The sequence below is a fragment of the Rhinolophus sinicus genome, linkage group LG06, assembly GCF_036562045.2.
Source record: "Rhinolophus sinicus isolate RSC01 linkage group LG06, ASM3656204v1, whole genome shotgun sequence".
Classification (NCBI taxonomy): Eukaryota; Metazoa; Chordata; class Mammalia; order Chiroptera; family Rhinolophidae; genus Rhinolophus; species Rhinolophus sinicus.
This window is the reverse complement of record NC_133756.1, coordinates 23,057,917-23,082,896: the sequence shown is the minus strand read 5'-3', so window position 1 is coordinate 23,082,896 and position 24,980 is coordinate 23,057,917. Positions and strand designations below refer to the sequence as shown.

General features: G+C 47.4%; 1 protein-coding gene across 4 annotated transcripts in view; it reads left to right on the top strand.

Moving 5' to 3' along the window:
- The first annotated feature begins 1,587 nt into the window (after nt 1-1,587).
- The window catches only part of GLIS1 (GLIS family zinc finger 1), a 212,687-nt gene continuing 189,294 nt past the window's right edge, over nt 1,588-24,980 (top strand). For 3 of the 4 annotated variants that reach the window (XM_019742765.2, XM_019742763.2, XM_019742766.2), the window contains exons 1-2: nt 1,588-1,683; nt 2,724-3,024. In XM_019742765.2, the coding sequence (XP_019598324.2) occupies nt 2,766-3,024 (259 nt within the window). In that variant the 5' untranslated portion in view covers nt 1,588-1,683; nt 2,724-2,765. Of the gene's footprint in view, nt 1,684-1,756; nt 2,367-2,723; nt 3,025-24,980 lie in introns of those variants that run through there. The other variant, XM_019742764.2, reaches the window with a different exon arrangement.

Here is a 24,980-nt window from a genome sequence, read left to right as displayed (position 1 = left end):
AAGTCTAAGAAAAAAAATACAGCCCATAATCCTACTTAAATAACCCCTGTTGAAAGGAAGGAGGATAATGTATATTACTTGAAAATACAAATAGTTCAGAAAGGTATAAAATGAAAAGTACAGGCCTCCCGCTAGTCCCCCATTCCCTTAACTACTGTTAACACTGTCCGGTGTTTCCTTCTAGGAAAACACAATGTATGTATCTCCAAAGTTGTCCTGCCATATACAGTGTTTAAGAAGCCCATTTTATCGAGCAGGTTAACCTCATTACTTTTTCAGGCTTTACAAACCCATCTGTCTGAGGGAGTGGAGCCGTGTGCTAACGGGGGGAAGGCAGGATAGGATCCCCGTATCCCAGCTCTGGGTAGGTGCTCAGTGAAGAATAACTGAATGAGCCATTGCTGCATCTTGGAAATGTGGAGCCCTTTGCCTGCAGTTCCGGTTGGTTAATTGACGTATTCAGCAAATGTTTTCAGAGTCCTGACTAAGTGTATGTGTGTGGTGATGGAGGAAGGGCAGAGGACTTGGCTCCCAGACTCACTGAAAGGTAGAACTAGAAAGGCCAGTGATCTTCTACCTTCTTGCTTTTTGAGGGGGAAACAGGTCCAGAGTTAGGTTATGATTTGCCTAAATCCACAAGGACTTAAATGATTCCTAGGAAGGAATATGAAGATGGACAAGAAGGAAGAGTGTTAGCATAGGAAACACAGAGAAAGCTATGAAGTATATGAGCCAACACTGGACCTTCAGAAGTGTGGGGCAGGGAGGGAGGAGTACCTGGTAGCAAGTTGGAGGGATTGGTGAACTACTCTCGCTCCTTTCTACCCCTCCCCTTCTGCCATAAAAGTAGCAACAATCCCCAACTCTAAATCCCCAGACAGAGGCCAGAACTATAGCACTTCCAGACAGATTCACAGATTCAATTGGAATATTTTCTAGTCGGGATCTGGGATTCTGTTTCTTTGTTTGCCTTTTATCCTTGGAGTTTGAAATCCTCCAGCCAGGGCTTTTCCCCGTGAAAAACACCATCAAAAACAGAAACGTAAGAAAAGTGGTCTGAGAGCCTTGGGTTTGGGTCCCAACTTTGAAGCTGACTCAGTGTGAAATCTATGCGAGCTCTAAAGTGAGCGGGTTGGAAGAAAACTTTAAAGCACTTTCACATCTACTGCCTTCCCCTTAGCAGGTTTCACCCTTCCCATTTGAGAAGAAAATTGACCAGGGACGCGGAAGGGCCTTGCCCCAGCCACTGGGAGAGACGGGGACAGAGCCGGGTTGAACCGGCTCTCCTGACGCCCAGTGCACTCCACCTCCCAGGCCGGCCCAGTCTCAACGACAGAGCACAGCCTCTGTCTCCCGCGGCGCCTTCTTAAGCGCCTGGCCCACTCGTTGGCGGGAGTGTGGCAGGCAGGGGAGTGCTTGGGCCGCCACCGCCTGTCAAACCCTCCGCCCAGCCCCGCCCAGGCCCCCAGGCGAGGAGGCCCCGCCTCGCGCCGCGATTGGCCTCAGCAGGACGGCCTCAGCGAGCCAGTGGCCGGAGTGGCTGTCGAGCAAGCATTGGCCCCGCCCCCACCCCGGGGTGCCGCCCCGCAGGACGCGGCGGCCGCAGCCGCGGCTGCGGGGGCTGGGGCGCCAGTGGAGGCGCGGCGAGCCTTGCGCCTCGCGAGCTGCTGCGGCTGTGGCAAGGTGAGAGGGGGCGCGGCCCGTGCCGCTGGGAGGGGGCGGCGCCCGGGACCAAGGTCTGGGGCTGGCGTCCCAGCGACGCTCGAGTCTGGGGAACTTTGGGATGGCGCGGGGAGCGCCAAGGGGAAAGGAGATTTTGGGGTCCCCGGTCCCTCGTTCTAGAAGGGATGACGGAAAGACCGAGGCTCTGTGGAGGGGGAATCAGGGCGCGCTTGTGGAGTGTGAAACAGTGCGGCTGCTAGTGGTGCTGAGTGCCTGAGCGGGTGAACGGGAGAGTAGTATATGTGTACGTCATGTCCCCGAACGTGCATTGGAGGGGGTGTGTGATGTGCGTGGGAGTGGGCGTGCATTGGCGTCACTGACTTGGTGCGGGTTTGAGCGCGTGGTGGGTTCGATTTATCTGCTGCGCGTGGGAGCGTGCGTGTGTGATGGTTTCACCTCACCGGATTGAGCGCCCATCCTTGGACTCCCATTCGGACTCCCATTTTCGCAGCTTAGGTGGTCGTGGGTGAATCTCCGAGGGTCTGCGCCTCGACCCGTGGGTGCGCAGTTCCCGGTCTTTGGGAGCCACCTGGTCCCAGAGCGCCCCCAAGGCGCAGCCTGCGACCCACCTGGAGCAGTCTCTGCGGCTTCGCCAGAGCCCTGCCCGGGGAATCCTCGTTGCCGCCTACTCCCTTTCTCACTGGGTAATACCGCACAGGCGCTCTCCCCTCGCTAGGCCTCAGTTTCCCCATTCGTTCAAAGAGGGCTGAAGTCGGTGGAGGCGGATTTGGGTAGGAGGGCGTGGAGGCTTCGGGGATGAGCTGTGGCGGCCGGCGGCGGCGACCCTCGACTAACCAGGTAAGGAAGTGCGGGTCGCTTACGCCTCAGGAAGGAGCTTTTACCCGGGGTCAGGAGAGTTTGCCAGGTTAGGGTAAGTGTGCTAGCCCAGTTTTGAGTAAGGAATGAACTGAGGGGTGGTGACCCGCCCAAACCGCGGCCCCGGGACCAGAAGGGAGCCGCTCCCCTCCTTCTAACGCTCCTGTTCTGTTTCTGCTCCCCAGGAGTCCGGCGCGACCCCCAAAGGCGCGCCCAGCCCCGGCGCCATGCACTGCGAGGTGGCTGAAGCGCACTCAGAAAAGAGGCCGAAGGAGGCCCCCGGCGCCCCGGGTCCTTGTGGTGGGCCCGCAGGCCTCAACGCACACATGGCCTTCAGGGTCACCGTGAGCGGTGGCGGCTGCGGGGATGGGGACCCTCGTGATCTGCTGTCCCGGCTGCCCGTGCCACAGCCGCGCGCCCACGACCTCCTCCGGCCCCGAAGCCCCCGGGACTATGGTCTGTCCAAGGTCGCCGCCGCTGGGAAGGGTAAGTCTGTCTCTGCCAACGTACCAGGCCGCGGCGTGGAGAGATTCGGGCAGCCTAATGTCGCCACCGCACGCCTTTGTAGGAATCCTCCGGAGAACTTGGTGGAACTTTCTCCAGAGGTCTTCAGTTTCTTTCTAGTTGTTTGGGACTAGCTTGTGTGTCATTCTAAAGCGATGCCTGTTTAGGAAGCATCTAATTTAAACTCAAGTCTGTTTTGGGCAAGTGTGTGTCTAGAAAGGTCAGATTACATCATTTTGCTTCTGGATGTTTCTGATAAAAGTTATGTGAAACTTGTTAAAATCTCATAAATTAGGGTGAGTAGCCAGCCACTTGAGTATCTCTCTGAGCCCGCTAAAGGCATATTTTGAAATATTCCAATCTCTCTCAATAACAAAAACCAGAGGCCTTCAGGAAGACTCCTCTCCTCTTGGGACCTCAGTTTCCCCACCTGTCAAGTAAGAAATTAATTACACCAGGTGATTTCTGGATTCCTGATGGAAAATTTTATGAATTTGTGATCCAGCTTCAGTCAAGTTCTGACTTGAAAAATGGTTTTTCTGTACTGGATGCTTCAGAAGCATAGTCTTTGGTTAAAAGTTATTTTGCAATACTATTCCTCTACCCATTAGGGTGCAGTCCCCAGTACCATTTACGGGCTCAAAACCAGCGATGTTGCCAGGATTCTCATGAGCATGTTCTTTTCATCACAGTTAATTATTATTGAGCCATTATTTATAAGTTTCATGCTGACAGATAATTAACCAGAAATTAGGGAAATTGTTAAGGCTCTGTGCCCTCCTGCCGCCCCCCACATACTTTTTTTTCCCCCGGGGAGAAACCAAGGTTTTGGGGTTTCATTTTTTTCGGCGTTTGGGGCCTGTTGGTTCTATTTCCAGGTGATTCTCAAGGAAGACAAAAACAGTTTCTTTTATGGCTCTACAGGCATCATCCTTTAGCAGCAGCCCCAGCAATTTAGAAAAGGTAGGGTGGTTTCCTTTTAGAATTGAGAGCTCCCGGGGAAAACATACCCGACTTCCCAATTCAGGGACTGGCCAAATGAAATAAACATAAACAGGTTTTTTTTTTTCTTCTTTTTAATGAAAACACGTGATTTTGTGGGCGAGCACTGTTTCTTGACTTGTTGTTTTAAACATCAGCCTCTTTTCCAAGAGGTAGAGATCATATTTTAGAGGAAAGATAGAGAAACACCACCATTAGAGTAATACTGCTCGAATACACGTATGAGGTTCTCTTTTACTAGGGAGAGAAGACTGCTACGCAGCAAGACGTGAGTAATATTTGCTGCCCTGAGCTCCCTGGTTTGCCTCCCTCCCTACACAATCCTCACTTAAACGAATACCCTCTTACAGCGTTTTGTGTCTGAAAAACTCGTAGCTGTCTTGTGAACATCGCGGTTCCACTGACCTGGTGATTGGCTTTCCCAGACATAGCCTTTGTTCCAAGCTGTGGTTAGACACCTTTCATCTGGATGCTCGTGTATGATCTTCCTACTTCTATTTTCCCAAACCCCAGTTATTTTTATCTATAACCCCTTTCCCCGCAATGTCTAAAACATGAGCTCTTTAAATCAGGATGGTATTTAGAAAGGCAGAGGAAGATGAAGGGATGGGAGGAAGAACCTCTTTCTTTGTACCTTAAGATGGTCATTCTGGGTAAGCTTTTTGTAAGAGGCTGTTTTCCTCACAGCCTGCAGTGAGGCTGGTGAGATAGGATTTATCACACCCATTTGAAAGATGAAGAAACTGAAGCCTGAGGGTGAGGGTAGTGTCTCATTTGTAAAAGGCCACCCAGCAGGTCTGATTGGGGATCTCTAGCCAACCCATTGCTCACGGACCTGGGCTTGAAGAGGTTTCAAGAGGTTTCTGACCTGGCTTCTGTCCCTCTGGGCAAGTTCTTCTTCACAGTCAAGTCACCCAGTGGCCTGAGACAAAAGCAGAACTGTGGTAGCTGTCTTAAAAGTGCTAGAAGGAAACAACACCTTGTTACTGCCCTTATTCCCACCAAAATATTCCCCAGACCACGTAACCCTTTCAATGTTTGTCGTTTAGCTCCAAGTCTGAGGCTTATTGGAAACAGACAGATAGAAATACCAATTGCAAAATATTTATTGACTGTGTTGGAAGTTGTAAGACCCTGCGGCCGATGATCTGTGGGACCTCGGGGGAAGTTATTTCACTCTCTGAGCCTTGGTTTCTTCGTTTATAAATCTACCGGGAGACTTACTTTGAAAGACTGAGGAGAGCATCAGTGATAGAGTGTGAAAGGGCTGCTTCAGTGCCTGATTATGTGGCGTATTACTCCTGTAATATGTGTACCGTTCTCAGCCTCTGGCTTTTTATTTGCACGAGCGATCATAATACTTACCTCCCAGGGTAAAGGAAACAATGGTTGTAAGGATGCTTTATAAAAAAGGAAGAAGGGGTTTCTTTTATTAATTCATGCTGGGAACCATGCTGCAGTCAGGAATACTTGAGCTAAAGGGGGTAGGGCAAGCGGGGAGCAAGGTTTGGTTTTTAAAATGTTGAATGTGAAGAGCATTAACTGACGCTGTAGCCAGGGAAGCTGAGAGCAGCCCGGCTTCAGGGCTGGTGTGGCCATTGCTGCGCAGTGACGGGAGAGGAGACGATATTGCTCGGTCTGGAGTCAGGTTTCAGATGATCTGCCTTCTGTCTTGGACAAACCCGAAGCTGAGGAAGGGAGCGAGCTCTTGCATTCGGCAGCTTATCCATAAATGTTGGGGTCCTCTGTGTTTCCAGATCTGGAGTCAGGAGGCATTGGGATGGTGCAACGTTATGGACTAACATTATCATCATTTACAATAAGAATCACGATCTGTTTATGGCAGAGTCCCGTTTATCCAGATTCCAAACAGCTGGAAAGGCCAAAATACCAGATGCTGCGTTTTTCTTTCTTATTATTAAACACCCGACATTCTGCTTGTGGAAGTCCTGACAAGGAAAGAAGGTAAACATCTGGGCTTCATGGAGGTGGTCAGCTCTTGTTGGCGATGGCCTGATGGGGCTCATTCTCCGTGCACAGCGCTTTACAGTTGTCAGCGTGTGTGCCTACATATTCTCTCATCTGTCCTCGCGCCAGCTGTGTTCTACCTTGTGGGCTGTTCTGAGGGAACAGATGTAGAAGCACTTTCTAGTCTGTAGAGTGCTGGGCAGATACTGGCTCTAATTACTATGATTCCCGTTTTATAGGTGAAGATATAAGGTTCAAGGATGTGCTCAAAGCTACAGGCAGTATGTGGCCATTTTCAAGGTTTCCTGTTCCAAAAATTCAATTCTGGTTCTACAACTTGTACCTTCTACATGTGTCTGGTTGGGGCCGAGAGCTGGTGTTCAGCACGGCCTCCCAAATGTTCCCAGAGAAATTAAAATACTTTTCGCTGTTAGTATTTCTTCTGTCTTAAATCTTTGGAAACTGGTGACTAGTATCTGTGACATTGTTAGGAAACGTCTCTGTTTACCAGATGATTCCATTTGTCCAGAGTCGCTGTTCCCAGACGATACCAGATAATAAACTCCCTTTTTAATTCACAGAGACTCACTGGGCCCTTTTCACCATGTGCTGAGATTAGACACGTCCTAGCAATAAAAACAGGACTGGTGATCACGACAAATGAGGACCCTGCCATTAGTAAACAGCCGTCATACCAAGGCTGTAAATGCCCCAAAGTAGTCAATCTTGTAACTTAAAAATGAAAAAGCATATATATGTATATATATATATATATATATATATATATATATATATACACACACACACACACACATATATATACACACATACACATATATATATAACACATATAAATATATACATATATAAATGTATATGTGGAAAACAAAGAAGGAAAGCAATTGTAGGTTGTGTGTAGGGACGTTGGAGGCTGCTGGTGCTGGAGAGTAAATGTAATGGGTTTGGTGGCGTTACCTGGTAGAGTTTCTCCATCTGAATCAGAAGCCACTTGTTCTGGGGCAGCCTTGGAGGGGCTATTGCATCCGTAATAGAAAGGTATGAGTTATGGTGAAAGCATTTACCCCCTCCGGCTCTGGTGGGCAATTTGCTTGCATTTCATCCATTTTAAAGTGCTGGTCCTGTGATCCGGAAATAATCAGATCCAAATTTTTTCGGGGCTTGAGGTTTCAAATAAGGGGGAGAAAAACCTGCTGGCCAAATGTCAGGCTCAGTGAGACAAAGAGAAACATGTTTGTGTGTGGGTACACAAATAAGATAGGAAGTATGTTGTGTCTACATCTCTAGGAGTTACGTATCTGACAAATCTTCTATAGACATAGTGCAAATATAATTCCCCAAGATTCCCTAAAAATCGTGTACAGCTAGAATTTCTCTTCCCTTCTTGCCTCCCTAGCTCTCTAGAAGCTGCTAAGACTTGGCATGCATACGATCTCATATGAGATCGTTACTTAATTTAGGCTTAGCTGTTTCTGAGCAGTTTACCTGCAGTGCTTAACTGGGCTGCGATCTCAGGACGCTCTCAGCTGTGGAATCACATTGATAGACTGTGTTGTTCTGTCTGTGATTTAAAAACATGGTTCTTCATATGCCGTGGTTTTCCCTCACACTTCTCCTGAATTAAAAACCAAAACCCACCCCATCTTTGAGTTACTCATCTCCCTTCGCTGCATTTGCGTGAGAAGCTCAGTGAGCCAGCGCACTTATTTTTACAATGCACTTATTTTTACAATGCGTTAAAATCTCATTACAGGCATAAGTGCACAATGAATCATTTTAAAAAATATATTCTTATGTTCTTTGTTCTGAATGTTGCATAATTGTCATCATTTTCTTCGGTTTTATTTTGTGGAGTTTGGCCAGCACCCTAGAAAAAAAGGAGAGAAACTAAAGTTTGGAATAGGGTTTGCAATCCTTTTTTGGATCGGATTAGGGAAAAAAACAACAAACAAATAGATACCAACTTTATTTCTAGGTTGACCAGTGACTCTCCCTAACTGTGTCTTTTTTGTAGACAGTGTAATTTCCCTTTCTTCTCTCAACTTTCTTGGAAAAGAAATCTCTGTATTGAAGCCCATGTGGTGGTATTTCAACAATCTCACCTTCTAGCTATGATTATATTCAAAGTTAAATTCTAATGTGTGGTTTGCTAATTCATTTTCTTAATACCGATTTTAGTTGCAATTAGTTTGGACCTAGAGAGTTGTGTTGCTTCTTTTGGTAGGGGGTAGTTTATTTTTGTGTTTAAAGAAACAGAAGACACTTAGTGCAAGCGGGAGAAGAAATGAAACAAACTTTGCAGTGGGCCTTGAAAAATTCAACTGCATTATGCAAAGAGCACAGCTGTAATACCAGGGCCAGGAAAAAAGAGCACACTTTGAAATATTTGTGCTGCTTGCCTTCACTGTGCTAATGATTCTAGCAGTTTAAAAACCGAACTTCTTGTTTATCAACAACCGCTGCCCGAATTAATAGTTTACAATGAAAAAAAAATGCTTTCAGCATTAGAAGCAAAGTCCGGGACTGATAGCTGAGTTACTGAGTAAGGAAAGCAAAAAAAAACAACAACCAAAAAACGGGGGGTGGGTGGAATGTTTTGTGGCTGCTTTGGTCTCCCAAGGCCTTATTTATAAGAAACTGAAAGAAAACAGAGGCTTGGGTGGGGTGGGGGTGGAGAGGATACAACCCTAACCCAGTGGTCTTATAGTTTAAAGTCACTTTAAAGCATCTGTTTCTTCCCCCACCCTTCCCAACGTCTTTCCCTAAACTCCAAAGGGTTATTCCTTCAGAAGGTTTCCGGCTGGTTGAGGCGGATTGTGTTAGCATTACGAGCTGTGTTTTTAAAGTCAGCATTTGAGTCAGATGCACTGAGAGGAGACCTTCAGTCCGCTAACTGAATAATGCATTTCCTGTATGGCCTGAATTTATTTGGTGGTTATGGTTGGGCCTGTCTGGAGCAAACACATGCGCCATTGTACAGCCTCCATGCATGTGGACCATGCCCTTAGCTTTAAGCCTCGGGTTCCCTATCTGTAAAATGGGAAGCAGTTTAATGGGATGAACTATAGTCCCTTCCTGCTCTAATGCTCCAGGATTCCACATGAACTAGGCTGGGAAGGTTGGGAAGAATCCAGGGTGTGGAAGGAGGCCACTTTTGTCTGAGGCCAGGTTATAGACATGACCTCTCCTTGGAACTCTTGACTCTTGAAGCTGACCATCGAAGGAACCGGAGGAGGGAGGTCAACTAACCTTTATTGAGTACCCACTCTGTGTCAGGCCAGGTACTTTCTAGCTGTGATTGCATTTAATAATGCCCAACAACCTGATGAGGACAGGAGGCCTTATTTTAATTTTACAGATGGGGGAACTGAGGCTTGGAAAGGTTATTGATTTATCCTAATAAGCTCACTATGTAATTCACAGCGACTCGCCATGCAGGTAGTAAGTAGTAGAGCCTGGGATTCGAACCCAGCTCCCTCTGACAGCAAAGCCGGTACTTTCCCACTAAAGCACAGGGCTCTCAAGGATAGCCTTTAACACCCAAGCGGTGGCAAGAAGTCACTGTGGCTGTAGAGTGTGCCTGGAAGTGGAGGGGAAAGGCAGCGGAAAGCCATAGGCCGGGCCAGACAGCCATTCCCTGGAGCGGCACTTTCTGAGTCACAGCTAACAGGCCCAGGTGTAATTTTCAGGGGGGACTCTGTCTTGGGGCTCTACCCACCGCCCTGCTTCAGTGGTTCCCAGTTGTGCCATGGGGTCCTCAGGCAAGGGCTCTCTGAGGCTATGGAGGGGCCCCTTACAGCACCCCTTCTCAGAAGCAGCGGCACACACGTACACACCCCATCTGTGAAGGCGGGTTTTAGTTCCTGTTTGAGACTTTCACGCAGTTTGGGGAGGTTCCTGGCCCAGGCCCTGGGTGCGGCCTCCCTTCTATGGTTTTTGAAGACATCTGTTTGAAGAGAATTCCTCACAATCTCCACCACGCCTGGTGTGTAGAATGCGTGCTTCCCTGGGCGCGGTGTCTTGAGATCTATTAAACAATTATTTCTTATTAAACACTTGGGATGAAAGAGGGTTTGGGAGGAAGAAAAGGCCAGGGATCAGAGTGAACCTGAGAGTTTGTTTGTGGGAAATGGGCATTGTGTGTCAAATGATGACTGAACCAAATGACCCGCTATGGAAGGAAAAGGTCTCTCCGCTCGTCTGTGTTTGTGGCCTTGCATAAGGCCAAGTGCGTTCATGAGAATGTGCGTGCCGATATTCTCAAGGCATCACACTTATTCTGAAGGTGAAATTGCAGGAGTCTTTATTGCCCAAGGCTTCTCTGCCTTTGGATGTGAAGACGGTCTGAAAGGGAGAGTAGGCAGAAGTATCAGCCTGGCTCTGGCTGCCAGGTGGCCCAGCATTTTCCTATTTGTATCTTTCCAGCAACAAGATTACTCTTTTAGATATTATTGCTTTTGTTTTTAAATAACAGGTTTGATGGAAAATAAGGCTTCAGTAAGAAACCAGAGAGTTATTATAAACCTGACTTAAAAAATACAGATCCCATTTGCTGTTTTCAAGCTCTCCCCAGGGCTGGAGATTGGGTTTATTTTGGACGGTTGCTGGACTATATGAATTATTTCTCTGAGGCTTGAGTATTTAATACCTAGTAGAAGTTTGTGTAAGAGTTGATGATGTATTTTGCCGACTTTCCAACCCTGTAAATAAATTACACGTGCCGGCAGAAGCTGCCAGGATCCACTGTATCAAATGAAGCTTAATTTTTATCCCAAACCACTTAATACTTTTGTCCTAGCAAGGAGAGAAAGTTACGGGGTTCTGCCCGGCAGCCGGCCCATTCCGAGCGCGTTGAACAGGCCTCCGTGGATTCACTGATCTTGACACAATTTTCGGTGGTTAAGTGGCTTCACCCTCTCAAGTCCAACCCTCAAGGCAGAGAATGAGAATATAATTTTAAGTGTATCGTAAAAATGAAACTCAATCGCTTCCACTCCCCAAACCTGTCTCACTCCCCTTCTCTCTGGAGAAATCGGCCGTAATTGTGTATTTAATCTCAAGACCGCCTGTGCATTTTATCTTATTTGAGTGCAAAGCCCAGGTAATAACGTTGGCATTTCCAGCGCGAAACAAAATAGGGTTTCTAATTTGGAGAACACTATTAAATATTTCATGCTTCAACCAAACTCAATTCTTTTTTCCTATAATAAGTTTAAATATTAATTCCCTGGAATGTCAGACGCCTAAAGCTAGGCATTTAGTCATCTGCAGTTTCAAGTATCTCGAAGAAGGTTTATGAAACAGGATATTTGTCTGGGAGGGATGAGTAGTGAGTTTCAGCGATATCTGAATTCAAGGCAGCGTCTTCTGATTTACTTTTTAAAGGGAAAAGGTCATAAATAAGTTGCTTTATGTGCTGAAGGATTAAGTGGCTTAGGCTGAAATAACAGCAGAGACTTTACTGTTTTCCCCCCCGTTATATTTTAACAATGCTTTTTGGGGGAGGGAGTGGGTCATTTTCCCGCCTGGTTGTCTCCTCCCCCATCACCCCCCCCCCACAAGCCAGATGGCTTTAATTCTAACCAAATCCCACGCTGAGGCCAAATGATTGATCAAACAGTCATTTGTACTTATGCAGCGCTCTTTGTGAGAATATCTCTGCATTGGAGCGTCTCGCTGGGGTAGGCTCATCTCTGGGCTCCCAGATGGTTGATTTCCAGCAGCTTGAGAGGCTTGGAGAAGGTGGGGGTATAGGGCAGGGGTATAGGTAGAGAGCAAATATCCCAGACCTTGAATCCTAGCAACTCCTTGCTTAAAACCTATCTGTTACTTCTATCCCTGACAGCAGAGATATTCAAGTTTTCTAAATCCAAGGACAAAAATCTTTCCCATGTTCACATGCTAACAATTATATTTTTTAGTATCTGTTGATGGAAAAAATACCTAATGAGATTGCTAATTTTAAGAGGTCTCTTAAATAGGTTTGTATTTTATCAACTACTCACACATCTGTAGAAATGTGCTTTAATGCTCTCCTCTGAGAGACTTGGCTTGTAGATTGACAACCGCTTGGCCAATAGGAAAAACCCAAAGCGCTTTGATCTGGCAGTTAAGGCTTTCCCGCCAGTCCAGCATCATCCTTGCTAATGCCTGCTTGGCTGGTTCTCGGCAGCGTCAGACTTCCTTATGCAGCTCCAGACCTGGAATTTTCTCTTTATTTGTCCTGTCCTGATACATGCGAGCTTCTTTTAATTAACCTTTGTGCCTCCTTAAATCATTTTTAGAACAAGTTGGAAAATAAATAGTTACCCAAATATTTCCCTTTGTACCCTGAGTCCAGTATCAGGTCTGGCACAAAGTACACATGGGAGAAGCATATATGGTGTTCATTGAGGTTGCGGGTGTGGAAAAAGGCCACGAGGCTCAAATTCTGGCTCCGATGCTGACTTGAAGATCTTGGGCAAGTTACTGAGCTCTCTGGGCTTCGATATGTAACACGGGGGTAACAATGCTGATGCTCTCAAAGGGCTGATAGGAAGATTAAGTGAGTTAATACTTGTACATGTAAGTGCGGATGTACAGAGATGGACACATGGTAAATGGCTCAGTGCATGTTGGAATTCTCCTCCTCCTTCTTTTTCTGTAAATGTTTAGTAAACAAAAGCCTTGGCAGGGCCTTCCTGCCCTCCCTTTCCACCAGACTGACTCCTACGTATTCTTTAAGACCCAGCTGAAGTGCCGCCTCCTCTCAGAAGCCTTCCCTTTCTTCCTAGGCTGGGTCATGCTAGAGCTCTGGCCCCTACGGCCCCATCCTTCCTTCTGCTGTAGCACTGGTCACTCTCTCTGGTGAATTTCTGTTTACTTAAGTGCCCTTGAGGACGGGCTGAGTCTCATGATCCCTGCACCCCGCGTGCCCAGCACAGGGCCTGGCTCAGAGTGGGTGACCAGGAAGGTTGGTGATGCCCTCAAGGAACTTGTAGCCTGTACAGGAGGAGCTGAGTTTTGCGTTCTTTTTCCTACAAGGCTGACCACACGGAAGGCTCTCAGCCCACGCGAGACTCCAGTAAACATGCAATGAGTTCTCCCGTGCAGACCCGGTCATATTTTCTTTCTAGCACCATCTTGGGGGCTCTTCATAATGACGTCTTCCCCATGGCTTTCAAGGTGACCTTGGACAAGTCTTCTTACCTATCTGGGCCTTCTTCCCTTCCCCTCCCTTTTCCCTCCCCTCCCTTCCCTTTCTCTCCCCTCCCCTCCGCTCTCCTCTTCTCCCCTCTGTCTGCCTGCCCTCCTCTCCCCTCCCCTCAAAGACTTGGCTTCAGTGATCACAGACCCTTCTTAACCAAGAGCTGCCAGGCGACTAGAGGAGCTGGAGGCCTGATGGCTGTCCTGCCTGGCCTGCCTGGTCCAGGGTTGTAGACACACTCTGTGCACACTTACCCTCCCTTCTAGGCAGTGCCAGGTGCTGTAAAATGTGTCTTGTCTTGTGGTTTAAAGAGCAGATATTGGTGGTTGCAACACATCTGACCCAGATTTCTCTAAGATGAAGAAGAACCTTGGACCAAGTATTGGAACTGGGAGCCAGAGCCCGCTCTCGGCAGCCCTGCTGGGATGGAGACTGAGGTACACACCCCAGATCCCCATTCCAGGACAGGCTTAGACAGGGGCCTGGGGGGATTGTATTGGTCTCTTGGCTCCTCTCCAGGCTCTGCTGTGGTTTGACCTTTGTAAACTGTCAAGTTCCGCCCAAATCATTATTCGTTCAATCCCCCTTTGAGCAGATGGAAAGACTAAGGTTCAGAGAGGCCATATTACTTGTACAAAGGTGGCCACATGGCTTCTGGGGTCAGAACTGGTTTCAGATCCCGACTAGACCACTTGCTGGACCTTGGGCACGTTCATTGAACTCTGAGCCCCAGTTTTCCTCACTGGAGAAAATTTAAAATGACGATAATTCCTATCTGATAGGGTTGATGTGGGGATCAAGCCGAGAAGTCTGTAGAGCACCTAGCTCAGGAGCTAGCACATAGTAGGTGTGTCACAAAGCTGAGCTGTTGTTATTAGTCTTAGTGCAGAGCTGGGACTAGGTCCCCGGTCTGACTTGGTCTCATGCTATTTCTCTTCTATACCACAGACCCTACCTCTTTACTCTGATATTTTTTTTAATTTTTTTTTTTGGTAAATGAATAGAATAAGGACTTTGGAGTCACAGACTGAGGTTTTAATCCATGCTAGAGACACAGATCTGATTGGCTGGCATCTTGGCTGCGCTTAGGGCGAGGGGAAGGTTAGGAGCTGTGTCCCTTGCTGAGCTGGGCATGGGCTGCCTCCGCGTAGCTCTCTGACAGGTGCTGGCCCTGGGGTCAGTCCAAGGCGCTCACTCAACCTGTGGTCGCTGTGATGTCCAGAGGAGGGCCTGTTTGGGGGGTGGGCCAGGAGGCTCGGACCTGCCCCCATCCCTGGGTCGCAGTTGCCTTCTGATTCTAATACCCTCCTTGATTGTGCCTCCTAAGTGTCTGATGCCATCGCTGTTCTGCTCCCACTTCCCCTCGCTGGCGGCTCTCGGCACTGCTCCAGGGGCTTCCATCGGGGAGCCCTGCTGTGAATAGATAGCTCATGAAGCCGTTTCCTTCTTCCTACGCTTACTCCTGGTGAGGGAGTGCCGTCACCCTCATTTTACACATGAGAAATACTCAGGCCCAAAGAGGCTAAATGACCCGCCTGAAGTTCCAGAGCTGATAGGGGGGAGCCGCAGGCCTGTCTGACTCCACACCCACCATTTCTCACCTCACAGGGTCTTCCCTCAGGTCGTCTGGACGTCTGCTGCCAGGAGTGCAGTCTTACGCATTCACCACAGAGAGAAACTGCCTCCTCTGGCCAGAAGGCCCATTTCCTTCCTTCATCTTCCAACTGCCCTTTGTCACTTTTCTCTCACTGAACAGTCAGGTATTGAGATGCTTAGTTCCATGCTTTCCTCCCTGACGAGACTCCTTGGAGCAGTGTCTGTAATGAATGCATGTCTGACTTGCAGAGGGAGTGTGGACCAGAGAACAGAATGCACGCAGGACCCCAGTGGAATGAATCTGTCCCTCTCCAGTCACGGTGTGGCTTTCCTGAAAGTCTTCCAAGCAGATTTTCAGGAAAGCAACCCAGAGTGGCCCTCTAGTTCTGAGCCTCAGCTTCCCATTTGTAAAGCATCTAGAGTAATCCGTGCTCAGTTGTCAGGAGCATATGGGATGAAGTATGTGAAAGAATCCTGAAAATGGAAGGGCTGCCCCTGATTGTGGTTGTTACTTGGTTGGTTCATCAGTGTGTACTGAATGGCTGCTGTGTTGCAGGTTTTGGGTTGGTCCCCGGGACACCATGGTGGGCTCACAGACAGAGCCCTCACCTGCACGGAGCTCGCAGTCTGGAGGGCAGAGGACAGCGGACGAGTTTTCACAGCCTGGCCAGCTTCTCAGTCCTCTGTGTATCTTCACTGCTTTATCACCTGGCTCCCTGTGCTAAGCAGCCTCCTGGGCTCCAGCCAGTCTAAACCTTGTGATCTCGGACAATCTCACGGAGCTTTGGTTTGCTGGCTCATAAAATGGAAATATTTGCTAGCGAGCTCCCCTTGCAAGGCGAGTGAGAGAGAATCAGTGAGGTCGGAGGGCTGACGGCTCAGCCTCTGGGGACAGCGGAAATGCCCTCTGCAGGACACTGACGGTGAAGCGGCATAGGTTAGTCAGTCCTTTTCTTGTACCGGCGCAGTTCCCGTTGACTGAAGTCTTCCTCTTGGAGGAAATGCCTCTCTCCTTGTCTCTGGCTATGCAGGCCAAGAACCGGCCGTTTGCAAAGTGTTCATTCTCTCCTCTCTTAGCCTCAAACCCCTCCCTCTCCTCTCTTCCTGGTTTTCCATGCTCTCAGTGGCTCTGGCTGCTTATGTACTCAGAATACATCGGGCAATTTGCTAGGGAGTCACAGACACAAGGAAATTCCCACTGTGTGATTGGCCGAGTAGGTGGGCCCTCTGGGCAGTTAGGGACCCTCCCTCTTCCTCTTCATCATTTCCAGTATCTTGCAGGGATCGTCTGTTGAGGACTGTAAGGCACTGGATCACCTTGTTTCCTTTTCCTAATTGATCTCATGCAATCTTATAATGACCCCGTCAAGTACGTGTTCTTATGGAAGACCTTCTGAGTACTTCAATTTAAATTACTTACAATTCATTCATTCACAATATAATTAACGAATTAAAAATTCAGGCCCTCGGTCATACTAGCCACATTTCAAGTGCCCAGTAGCCAGTGGCTACCATGTTGGAGCAACCATAGAACATTTCTATCACCACAGAAAGTTCAGTTGGACAGCGCCAGTCTAGAATATCATTCTTTAATTTATTCATTTGTTCCACAAACATTTCCGGGAGCCCTGTCATATGCTAGGCTCTATGTCTGGCCCCGGACAAGTAAGTGTCACCCAGGCCTGGCCTCTGCCTTGGAGAGTATCCAGTCAAGAGGGCAGGCAGATGGGCCTACCAGCTTGGAGGTGGGTTCAGCATGCTGGGTACCAGGCCTGGCTCCTGTTAGGGATGCTAACATGAGTCCTCGGTCTGTCCTGCTTTCAGAGAGCTCACAGACCAGCACTGGTGAGAGAGGTCAGACCAGGCTTCCTTGAGAGGCGGGATTTGAGTGGCCAAGCCCTGGTGGGTGGGTTCTGCCGGTTCCCCAGGGCAGCAGCCCAGGGAGGGCAGTTGGTTTATGCAAGTGCATCGCTGCAATGGGCACCACGCTCAGGGCTCCTGATGGCGCCCTGCAGAGCCGCCTTGTGGGAATGCATTCCTGACCGCCAACAAAGTACTCAGTCTCGCTCCTAACCCTTCTTTGCGACGTGGCTGACCCTTTAAAGATACCTTCATTTCATCATCTTTCTTTTTCCCACATACGTCAGTAGTACTTCTTTTTTTGTAGAAAATTTGGAAACTACAGAAACATGAAGCTAGAAATAGTATTTGCTCACAATCTCACCCTCAGTCAGGACATCCATTTTTATTTCGGTGTATTTCGTTTCAGTCTCTTTACTGTGCTTACCTGCCCTATATTAATATTTTTTCCATCATTGAAATCATTCTGAATATGAAAGTCTTGTATACTTACTTTTAAACTTCACATTCTAACATAATAAACCTTTCCCATGTTATTAAAACTCTTTGTAAGCATTCAAAAGTATGTCACATTTTATTAAGTTTGTTAAATTAGTTTGAATAAGCGATACATTAAAATGATTCAAAATTCAGAAGACCCAAAAAGGGTTCTTAGGAAAAGCCTTCCTTTTCTCTTTTCCCCCGCTGTTCCCAGTTCCCATTGCTGGAGGCAACTAGTAATGCCTATGTTTTTGTTTGGCCTCTCAGAGATCGTTTATGTTCACACAAACAAATACGGACATATATTATTTGTGTGTGCATAATGCTTAGGGTTTTTCAGCTTCTCCCCTAGTATAGATGCTGCTGCAGTGAATATCTTTATGCGGTAGTCTTTATTTGCATCTCCGAGTATTTTCTTAGGATAGATTCCCAGAAGTGAAAATTGCTGGGCTAAAGGGTAGTAACATTCGACACATATTACCAAATAGCTCCTTAGAAGGTTACACAAATGTTCACAGCTGCAGGCAGTATCCTAGAGCGTTTACTGCCCTGGATCTTCACCTGTTTCCAAAATAATTTCCTAAGTCATAGGTGGAAATGATATCTGGTTATCATTTCATTTCACATTTATTTAATTGTTCATGTAGTCAAATGTATATTGTGTGTTGATTGACAGTTCATAGCTCCTCTTTTGTGAGTTGGTGTTTGTCTTGGAGTCTGAATATTTTACTTGTAAAATTAAAAATTTACATATTTTGAAGTGCTCAATTAAGTGAAGAGTATTAATGCCCTGTTCGTATTTGCTGCTAGTATTTTTATGAATATACTATTGAAACAAGTTTTTAATACTGATTTTGAAACAAAAATTAAAAATTTTTATATAGTCATACCGTGTTTCCCCGAAAATAAGACCTAGCTGGACCACCAGCTCTAATGCGTCTTTTGGAGCTAAAATTAATTTAAGACCTGGTCTTATTTTACTATATATAAGACCAGGTATAATGTAATGTAATGTAATATAATATAATATAATATAATATAATATAATATAATATAATATAATATAATTTATTGGGTTAATATAATGTAATATAATACTGGGTCTTATATTAATTTTTGCTCCAAAAGACGTATTAGAGCTGATTGTCTTCCAGTTAGGTCTTCTTTTCGGGGAAATACGGTATTTCTAAGATTTTTTTCCTTTGTCGTTTCCTTCATTGCTTTTCTTTTCCTCGTTCACCAAGTCCTGTTGCTTGCTGTTATTACTATTTTGAGGAGCTTGTTTTATTAACATTCTAAAAACAAAAATTTTTTAGTAAAATAAGGCTAAACATAGCTTTAAAATCACCTTATACTATAAGAGTTTGAAGAGAGTCAGTCAGTCCCCTTTCCTTCATTGTCACCCCCGTGAGAGGCAGCTGTCTTCGAGCAGGGCTGCTGGGATGCCCGCCTCCAGGGGGCACCACGCATGCCCCGTGTATGTGGATGGTGCTGTCTGGACGTGTGCAACACGGTGGCCCTGCCTTCAACCCATTTAGTTGTCGTTTTCTAGTATTTTTGTGCATATGTCTCAGTTACAAACATAAAAACAACATTAGCTAAACTTGGTACTTAACCATGGTCTAGTCAGGCTCTAAGCACATTACAAACATCATTCCTTTAATTCTCCCAACAACCCTATGAAGGAGTTACTGTGATTAGCCCTGATTTGAAGAAACAGACCCAGGGAGGAAAGTGACTTGTCCAAGGTCACACAGCTGGTCAGTGGTGAAGCCTTAGCCTCTGAGCGCCGCCGCCTCTAAGGAAGACTTACGCTGCAGTGTCTGCATCAGTTGTACTCACTGCCCACTGGCTTCTTGTTGGGAATGATGAGGATTTAGTTCACTTAAACCCCACCTGCACCCCACTTCTTTTCCCACGTGCACTGCCCCTCCCTTCCCTCCTGCTCTGGTTGCAGCAGAGTTCTTTGGCTAAGCCAGTGCTCAGGTGGGGCTGTGTGTAATAGGAGGCCACTGTGGGGACTATTGGCTGAGCCCCAAGACAGTAGGTACTGACAATAGGTATTGGATGCTACCTTCTAAAGTGGGACTTTACCCTCTGCATTGGGACTTGACATGTCTAAAGTCTGGATTTGATCCTTACCAGGCACGCTTTGAGGGTGTAAAGGGTTCAGGTAGAGACCAGAGAGGGTTTCCTTGGCAAGAGCTGTGAAAAAGCTGTGACATTTTCTTCCCCCAAGCCAGTTGGGTGGAGGGGATTGCTTTGTCCTCAGCACAGTTCAGGTGAGAGGCGCTCTAAGATGCCCACTCAGAGCTGGGCACAGCCCGATGCTGCAAGAACACGTATGTGTACCCATGTCTGAAGGTGTCAAAGATGAAAGCTGTGGCTGCAACCCCTGCCCTGGGCAGAGTGGAGAGGCAGCTGTACTGTTACGTTGTGTGGGGCAGAGGGTTGTGTTCCAAGGGACCTGCCTGTCCTTCGAGGGCTTCCTGCCAGGCAGAGGTGAGAGAGACTGGAGATATCCCATGGGGAGCAGTGGGGTGGGGGTGGGGGGACGTCTGTAAACCAGGGGAGCTCTCCTGGGAACCCACAGAAGTGGGCACTGAACATCCGAGTCCAGAGAGCTCCCGTGGTATGTGACAAGGGCATCCCTTCCTGCCATTCCAAATAGAGCAAGAGGACTGGAGAATTGTCCCTCCACCCTACCTAGGGTCCCCAGCCCGAGGCAGGCCTGAGCAGGGCAGGTTGGGAACTGGACTGCAGTGAAGCTCAGAGTTGAGATTATTAATCTGGACAGGACATCTTAATTACTAAACGGAGACTGTTCTTGGGACTAAAACTGTCTGGAAGATGTTTTATGATCTAAGAGTGGGCCAGAGTTAAGGGAACTGCCATAGACCTCACAGGATGGAGAACAAGTCTGAAGATTGGGTTTTAAAAGGGACAGTGGAGGTGGGGGGGTCATTCCATTGTTTCTGTGGCTCCCTCTGGAGTCTGCTCTTCAGCACAGTGATTCCGTTTGGAACAGGTGTTGGATCAAGTCAGGCACTACGGGAGCTGTTCCTTTGGGTACAGCCTTTTGTTTTCCTGGGGTTACACAGGACCTCTTTTTTCATTGGCATAGCTTTATACTTATGTATCTATTACCATTTTCACTAAATGTTCCATCAGTTTTGTCAAATGCCTGTCTTCACAATTTTCTAGGTGTGCAAACGCGTCAGCTTATCTTAGTTCCACGTCTCCCGCGTCCCAGAGAGGCAGGAGGTACTTGTATTGCACAGCTGACCCCCAGGGACTCTCTCTGAAGCTCTCCTGGGTGGGACTCCCCATTTCCTGGCTCACCCATGTGTCACATACTGTGGCTGATTTAAAGCAGAAGAGAGATTTTATTATAAGGATGCTGGGTGGCTTTCAGAATTTCCTACTGAGGCTAGAGAACCAGGCTCGGAAGCTACACAGCCAGGAGGATTTCATTCTCTCAAGTCCTGCCACAGGGCTGTGTAGTGAAAATGCACAGTGAAAGTGGGTACCAGACATTGGCAGAGAGCTGGCTGCCTCTGACCTATGTGGGTAGATTTGAGCCATCTCCCTAGAGTCATGTTCTGGGGCGGGTGCTTCTAATTGGCTTAGGCCATGTGCCCAAGCCTTGGCTGCAAGGGAGGCTGGGAAAGCATGTATTTTCCTTATTCAACAGCTTTTTATCGAGCACCTGCTATGTGCTAGGCGCTCTTCTGGAGTCTGAGAAAAGAAGCAAACAGGCAAAACTTGCTGTATTCATGAAGCTTACATTCTATAGGGGGAAGACAAAATTATCAAATAAATCAGTTTACCAAATGATGGTACAGCCTGTGGATAAAAAGCAAGATTGAGGGGCTGCTGTGTTACAATGTGGAGATCATAATAGGGTGACATTGAACAAAGACAAAAAATTTGAGGGAGTTGACATTTTCTGTGTGTATGTTCGCACGTGCGTGTGTGTGTGTGTGTCTGTCTTGGGGTTGCCTTCAGAAGGTAATTTTCCTAGTAGAAGAAAGGTGTTCAGATGCTGGGCACTCAAAAAGAAAGGCACGTGTCCTTTGCATTGTAGTTTCCTTTTTCTTAGTTTAATCCTATAATTTGCTGGAGAACATCCTCCAATGACTTTGTAAGAAAGCTAAGAGAAGATGTTTGTCTGAAAAGTATCTCATTCCTGATTAATAGTTTGGCTGGGGAATTTTAATAATAAGAACTAACTGGTTAAGTACTGGTTACTATGTGCCAGGCACAGTTCTAGGTGCTTTACAGGGATTCATTCTTCCTCACAGCAATCCATTGAAGTAGGTGGTAGAGACTATTAGTATTTTCATCTTGCAGATGAGGAAATAGACCCAGTGAGGTTAAGCAACTTGTCCATGGTTACACAGCTAGTAAGTGGCAGGGCCAGGAGTTGAACTCAGGCTGTCTGGCCTCAGAACTGATCTTGTTAATAATTTTGAGGATAGTTTCCAGTGGGAACTATCAGCTTCCCTTACTGCTGTTGAGAAGTCCAAAGCCATGTGGATTTCTGATACTTCGCACAGATTCTTGGCCCTCCCTCTATTTTCTAGAAGCTTTCTGGATATTCTCTCCATCTCTGGTATTGTGAAAATTCCAGTGATGTGCCTCGCTGTGGATTTTCTTCCGTTAATTGGACTAGCTGCTTGGTGGGCCCTTTGTTTCTGAAGATTCATGACCTTCTTTTCTCTTCTAGACATTTTGGTGTATTAGTTCTGGGAATTTTTTTCCGTATCCTTTTTCTATTGTCTTTTTTTGAAAATCCCACTAGTTGCATGTTTTGCTTTCTGTATTGATCCTCTAATTTTCTTATTGTCTTTGACTTTTTGATCTGTTTTCTGAGAATTTCCTTGACTTTGTCTCCCATTTTCTTTTTGTAAGTTTTAGTTTGCAGAGGCACCTTCTTGGTCTCTACTGGTTCCTTTTCATGCATTCTATCTCTTTATGAATTCACAATCTTATCATACGTCTCAGCAGATTTTAGGATTTGAAACCATCATTTCTCCTATGGCCTGTGTTCCAGTTTCCCATTTGTTTGTTTTCCATTTGCTGATGGTGCGGTCTCATTCTTTCAGGTCGAGGGCTGTCCCCACACGCTGGGGACAGTGCTCTGACCTTATGATGACACCACATCTACAAACCCTACTGCTTTTTGCTGCCCAGCGCCTCTTGTGTCCTCACTGCCCTTCTTCCCCCCTTAGAGTCCATCATTATGGTCACCCCTTTCCCAGCAGCCACTCTTCTCACTGTCAGGCCTCAACAGCCCTGGGGACTGGTGCTGGAGGACGCACAGCCGTGCTGAAGGGGACCTGTCTTCATTCATTCGTCACCTCACAGCTCCCATGCCCCCCCCCACTGTGTGCTCGCCTTGCCACTGCTTTTGTCAAAGGCCAAACTGTCCTGAGAATCCCATCTTCAGTCCTTTTCCTCAAAGACTTTGCCTCCACAGTGACCTCTCCTGCAGCGTGAATCTCGCGCGCTCTAAGCGTCATTCAGTCACCATGCTCACGTGTTCCAGAACCTACTGGCCGCATTCCTTCCTGGAGCTCACACGCCCACCTGCTGCTGCTCATTGCTCTGCTTCTGCTGAGGGCGACGCTTCCTCAAGGAGTTGCCTCAGTTTGCAGTCTTTCTTCTCTCACTTCCTGGTCCCTGTTCTCCCCTATCCACAGACTGCTCTTGTCAAGGTCCCCAGGGCCTCTGCGTGGCCGGATCTGCCATCATCTGTGTCTTCATCTCAGTGCCCTCACAGCAGCATTAGGCGCCCCGGGGCTGCCCTGGTCACCGTCTCCACCTGCAGCGCCATGTTCCACGGCCGCTGGCTTCTGGGCTCAGTCTTGCATCTCCACCAGACCAACTGGTCGGTGCCTCCCCGGCTCCTCTTTCCTGGTAGCCTCCGAGGAGTTGCTCCTTTGTCTCCCTGCTGCCATCTTGCCTCTCTCTAGTCCATTCTGTACCTAACAGCTGGTGTAAGTTGATTTAAAATGTAAATTATACCATGACAGCTCTCTGTTCAAAGCCCTCCATCGTTTTTCTGTTCTCCTGGCCTGGCCTGAGGCTGGTGTGATGGCCATCCTGCTCTTCTACATTCCTCTGTGCCTCCCTTACCATGCTTCGGCCAGGTTGGCCTTTCTGTCCCGTGAACACAGTTAGCTTGTCCTCTCGTTAGGGCCTTGACACGGCCTGTTCCCTCGGCCTGGTGTGCTTTTCCAGCTCACCTTTGCCTGGCAGACCCAGGTGTCTGCTCAAGTGTCATCTCCCAGAGGGCCTTCCCTGACTACCCAGCTGCTTTGTGTTATTTTCTTCTGCTGCATTTTTACCCGAACGCTTGTCATTACTTAGTATTCTCTTGTTCACAGTATTCCTTCCTCTCAAGAATGAAAACTGTGAGAAGCCGGGACCTGGTTGGGGCCTAGAACAGTGCTTGCAAAGAGTAGGCCTCTGAGCCCAGTGGGTGGAATGCTCCCTCACTGCTCCTGCCTATCTCAGCCATGGGCGCATTGCATTGTCCATCTCCCCAGGGAGGCAGGGCCACGCTTCATCCCTCTCTGTGCCCATCTCTGCACAGGGCCTGGCACAGCGTGAGTAGCGGCTTGGTTCCTCCTTGTAGGAAAGAAAATGCATTCTTGTTAATCTTGTGTGGACCTTTGCTTCGATGCCGCCTGCAGCTGGGATAGGAGAAAAAGTGGGGGGCCACCGTGGACTGAATTTCCACACTGTTTTGAGCACTGAGGTTGCCACATAAAATCTCTTGGTTTCCTTTTCTGTAAAATGGGGTGATACCTGGGCTCCTGTGAGGTTTAGGGGAGATACAGGATAGGAAAGGGCTTAAAAACAACAACAAAGGCTAGAGAAGAGGTTGTTTCTGTAACCCGTCCTGCAATTCAAATGCAGTGACCATTCGTGAAGCATCTATTATGTGCTAGAACAAGGCTCTGTTCTCATGGATACATAACTCATTTAATCTTTTCAATAGTCTTGTGAGGCTCTGGTGATTCTGTAGCTGAAGGAACTAAGACTTGGAGGAGCTGAGTGATTTGCTGGCTCCAGATGAGTGACTCCAATCCATGGAGCTTGTGTGGCTCCATTTTCTTAGGCTCAGCTCAGTCTCCTGCAAGTTTTGGACCTCGTCTTTAGAGGAAAAAAAGAAAAAAAAAAAGAACATCAAATTGCTGTCCCCAGTTTCTTTCTTATTCTTCATTTAGTAATTTATGGGAGAGGGGGAAGATTGGGAAAGGTGGAGGGAAGTGAGGAAAAGGTCTTAGGACTGACCCTGTCCAGCCGCATACCCCAAAGCCAGGGGTGGAGATGGAGGGACAGCATGAAGAGACCTAGGTACTCAGGGGTCCAAGGTGACATTTTGTGGGGAGGCTGTCCTACATCCTGTCAATGAATGCCTTTCAGGATAAGTTAGCTGCAGCCTTAGCGGCTGTCCCCTCCCCGGCTTTCTCTCTCTCCCCCCATCTTTCTTCTTTCCTTCTGTCTTGCTCTCTAGCTCGTGCTTTCTGTATCTGCTTACTTCTTTCTGTTGCCATCTCTTTACTCCTTTTGGGGTCTCTATACTGTTTCTATTTCCCACTTTCTCTTTTTTCCCCTGTGGAGCTTTCCATGTCTTCCTATCCAGGCTTCTCCCTGCCTCATTTTTTCTCTGTGTTTTTAAATTCCTTCTCTCTATTTCTGCCTTTTGGGGTCCTTATTCACACTTAGGCCCCTGCTACCTGCTATTTCTGGCAAGTGCCACTTTTGCAGTTGTGTTAAAGAAGAATCTGTGTGGCAGCCCATGGCCCATTGCTGC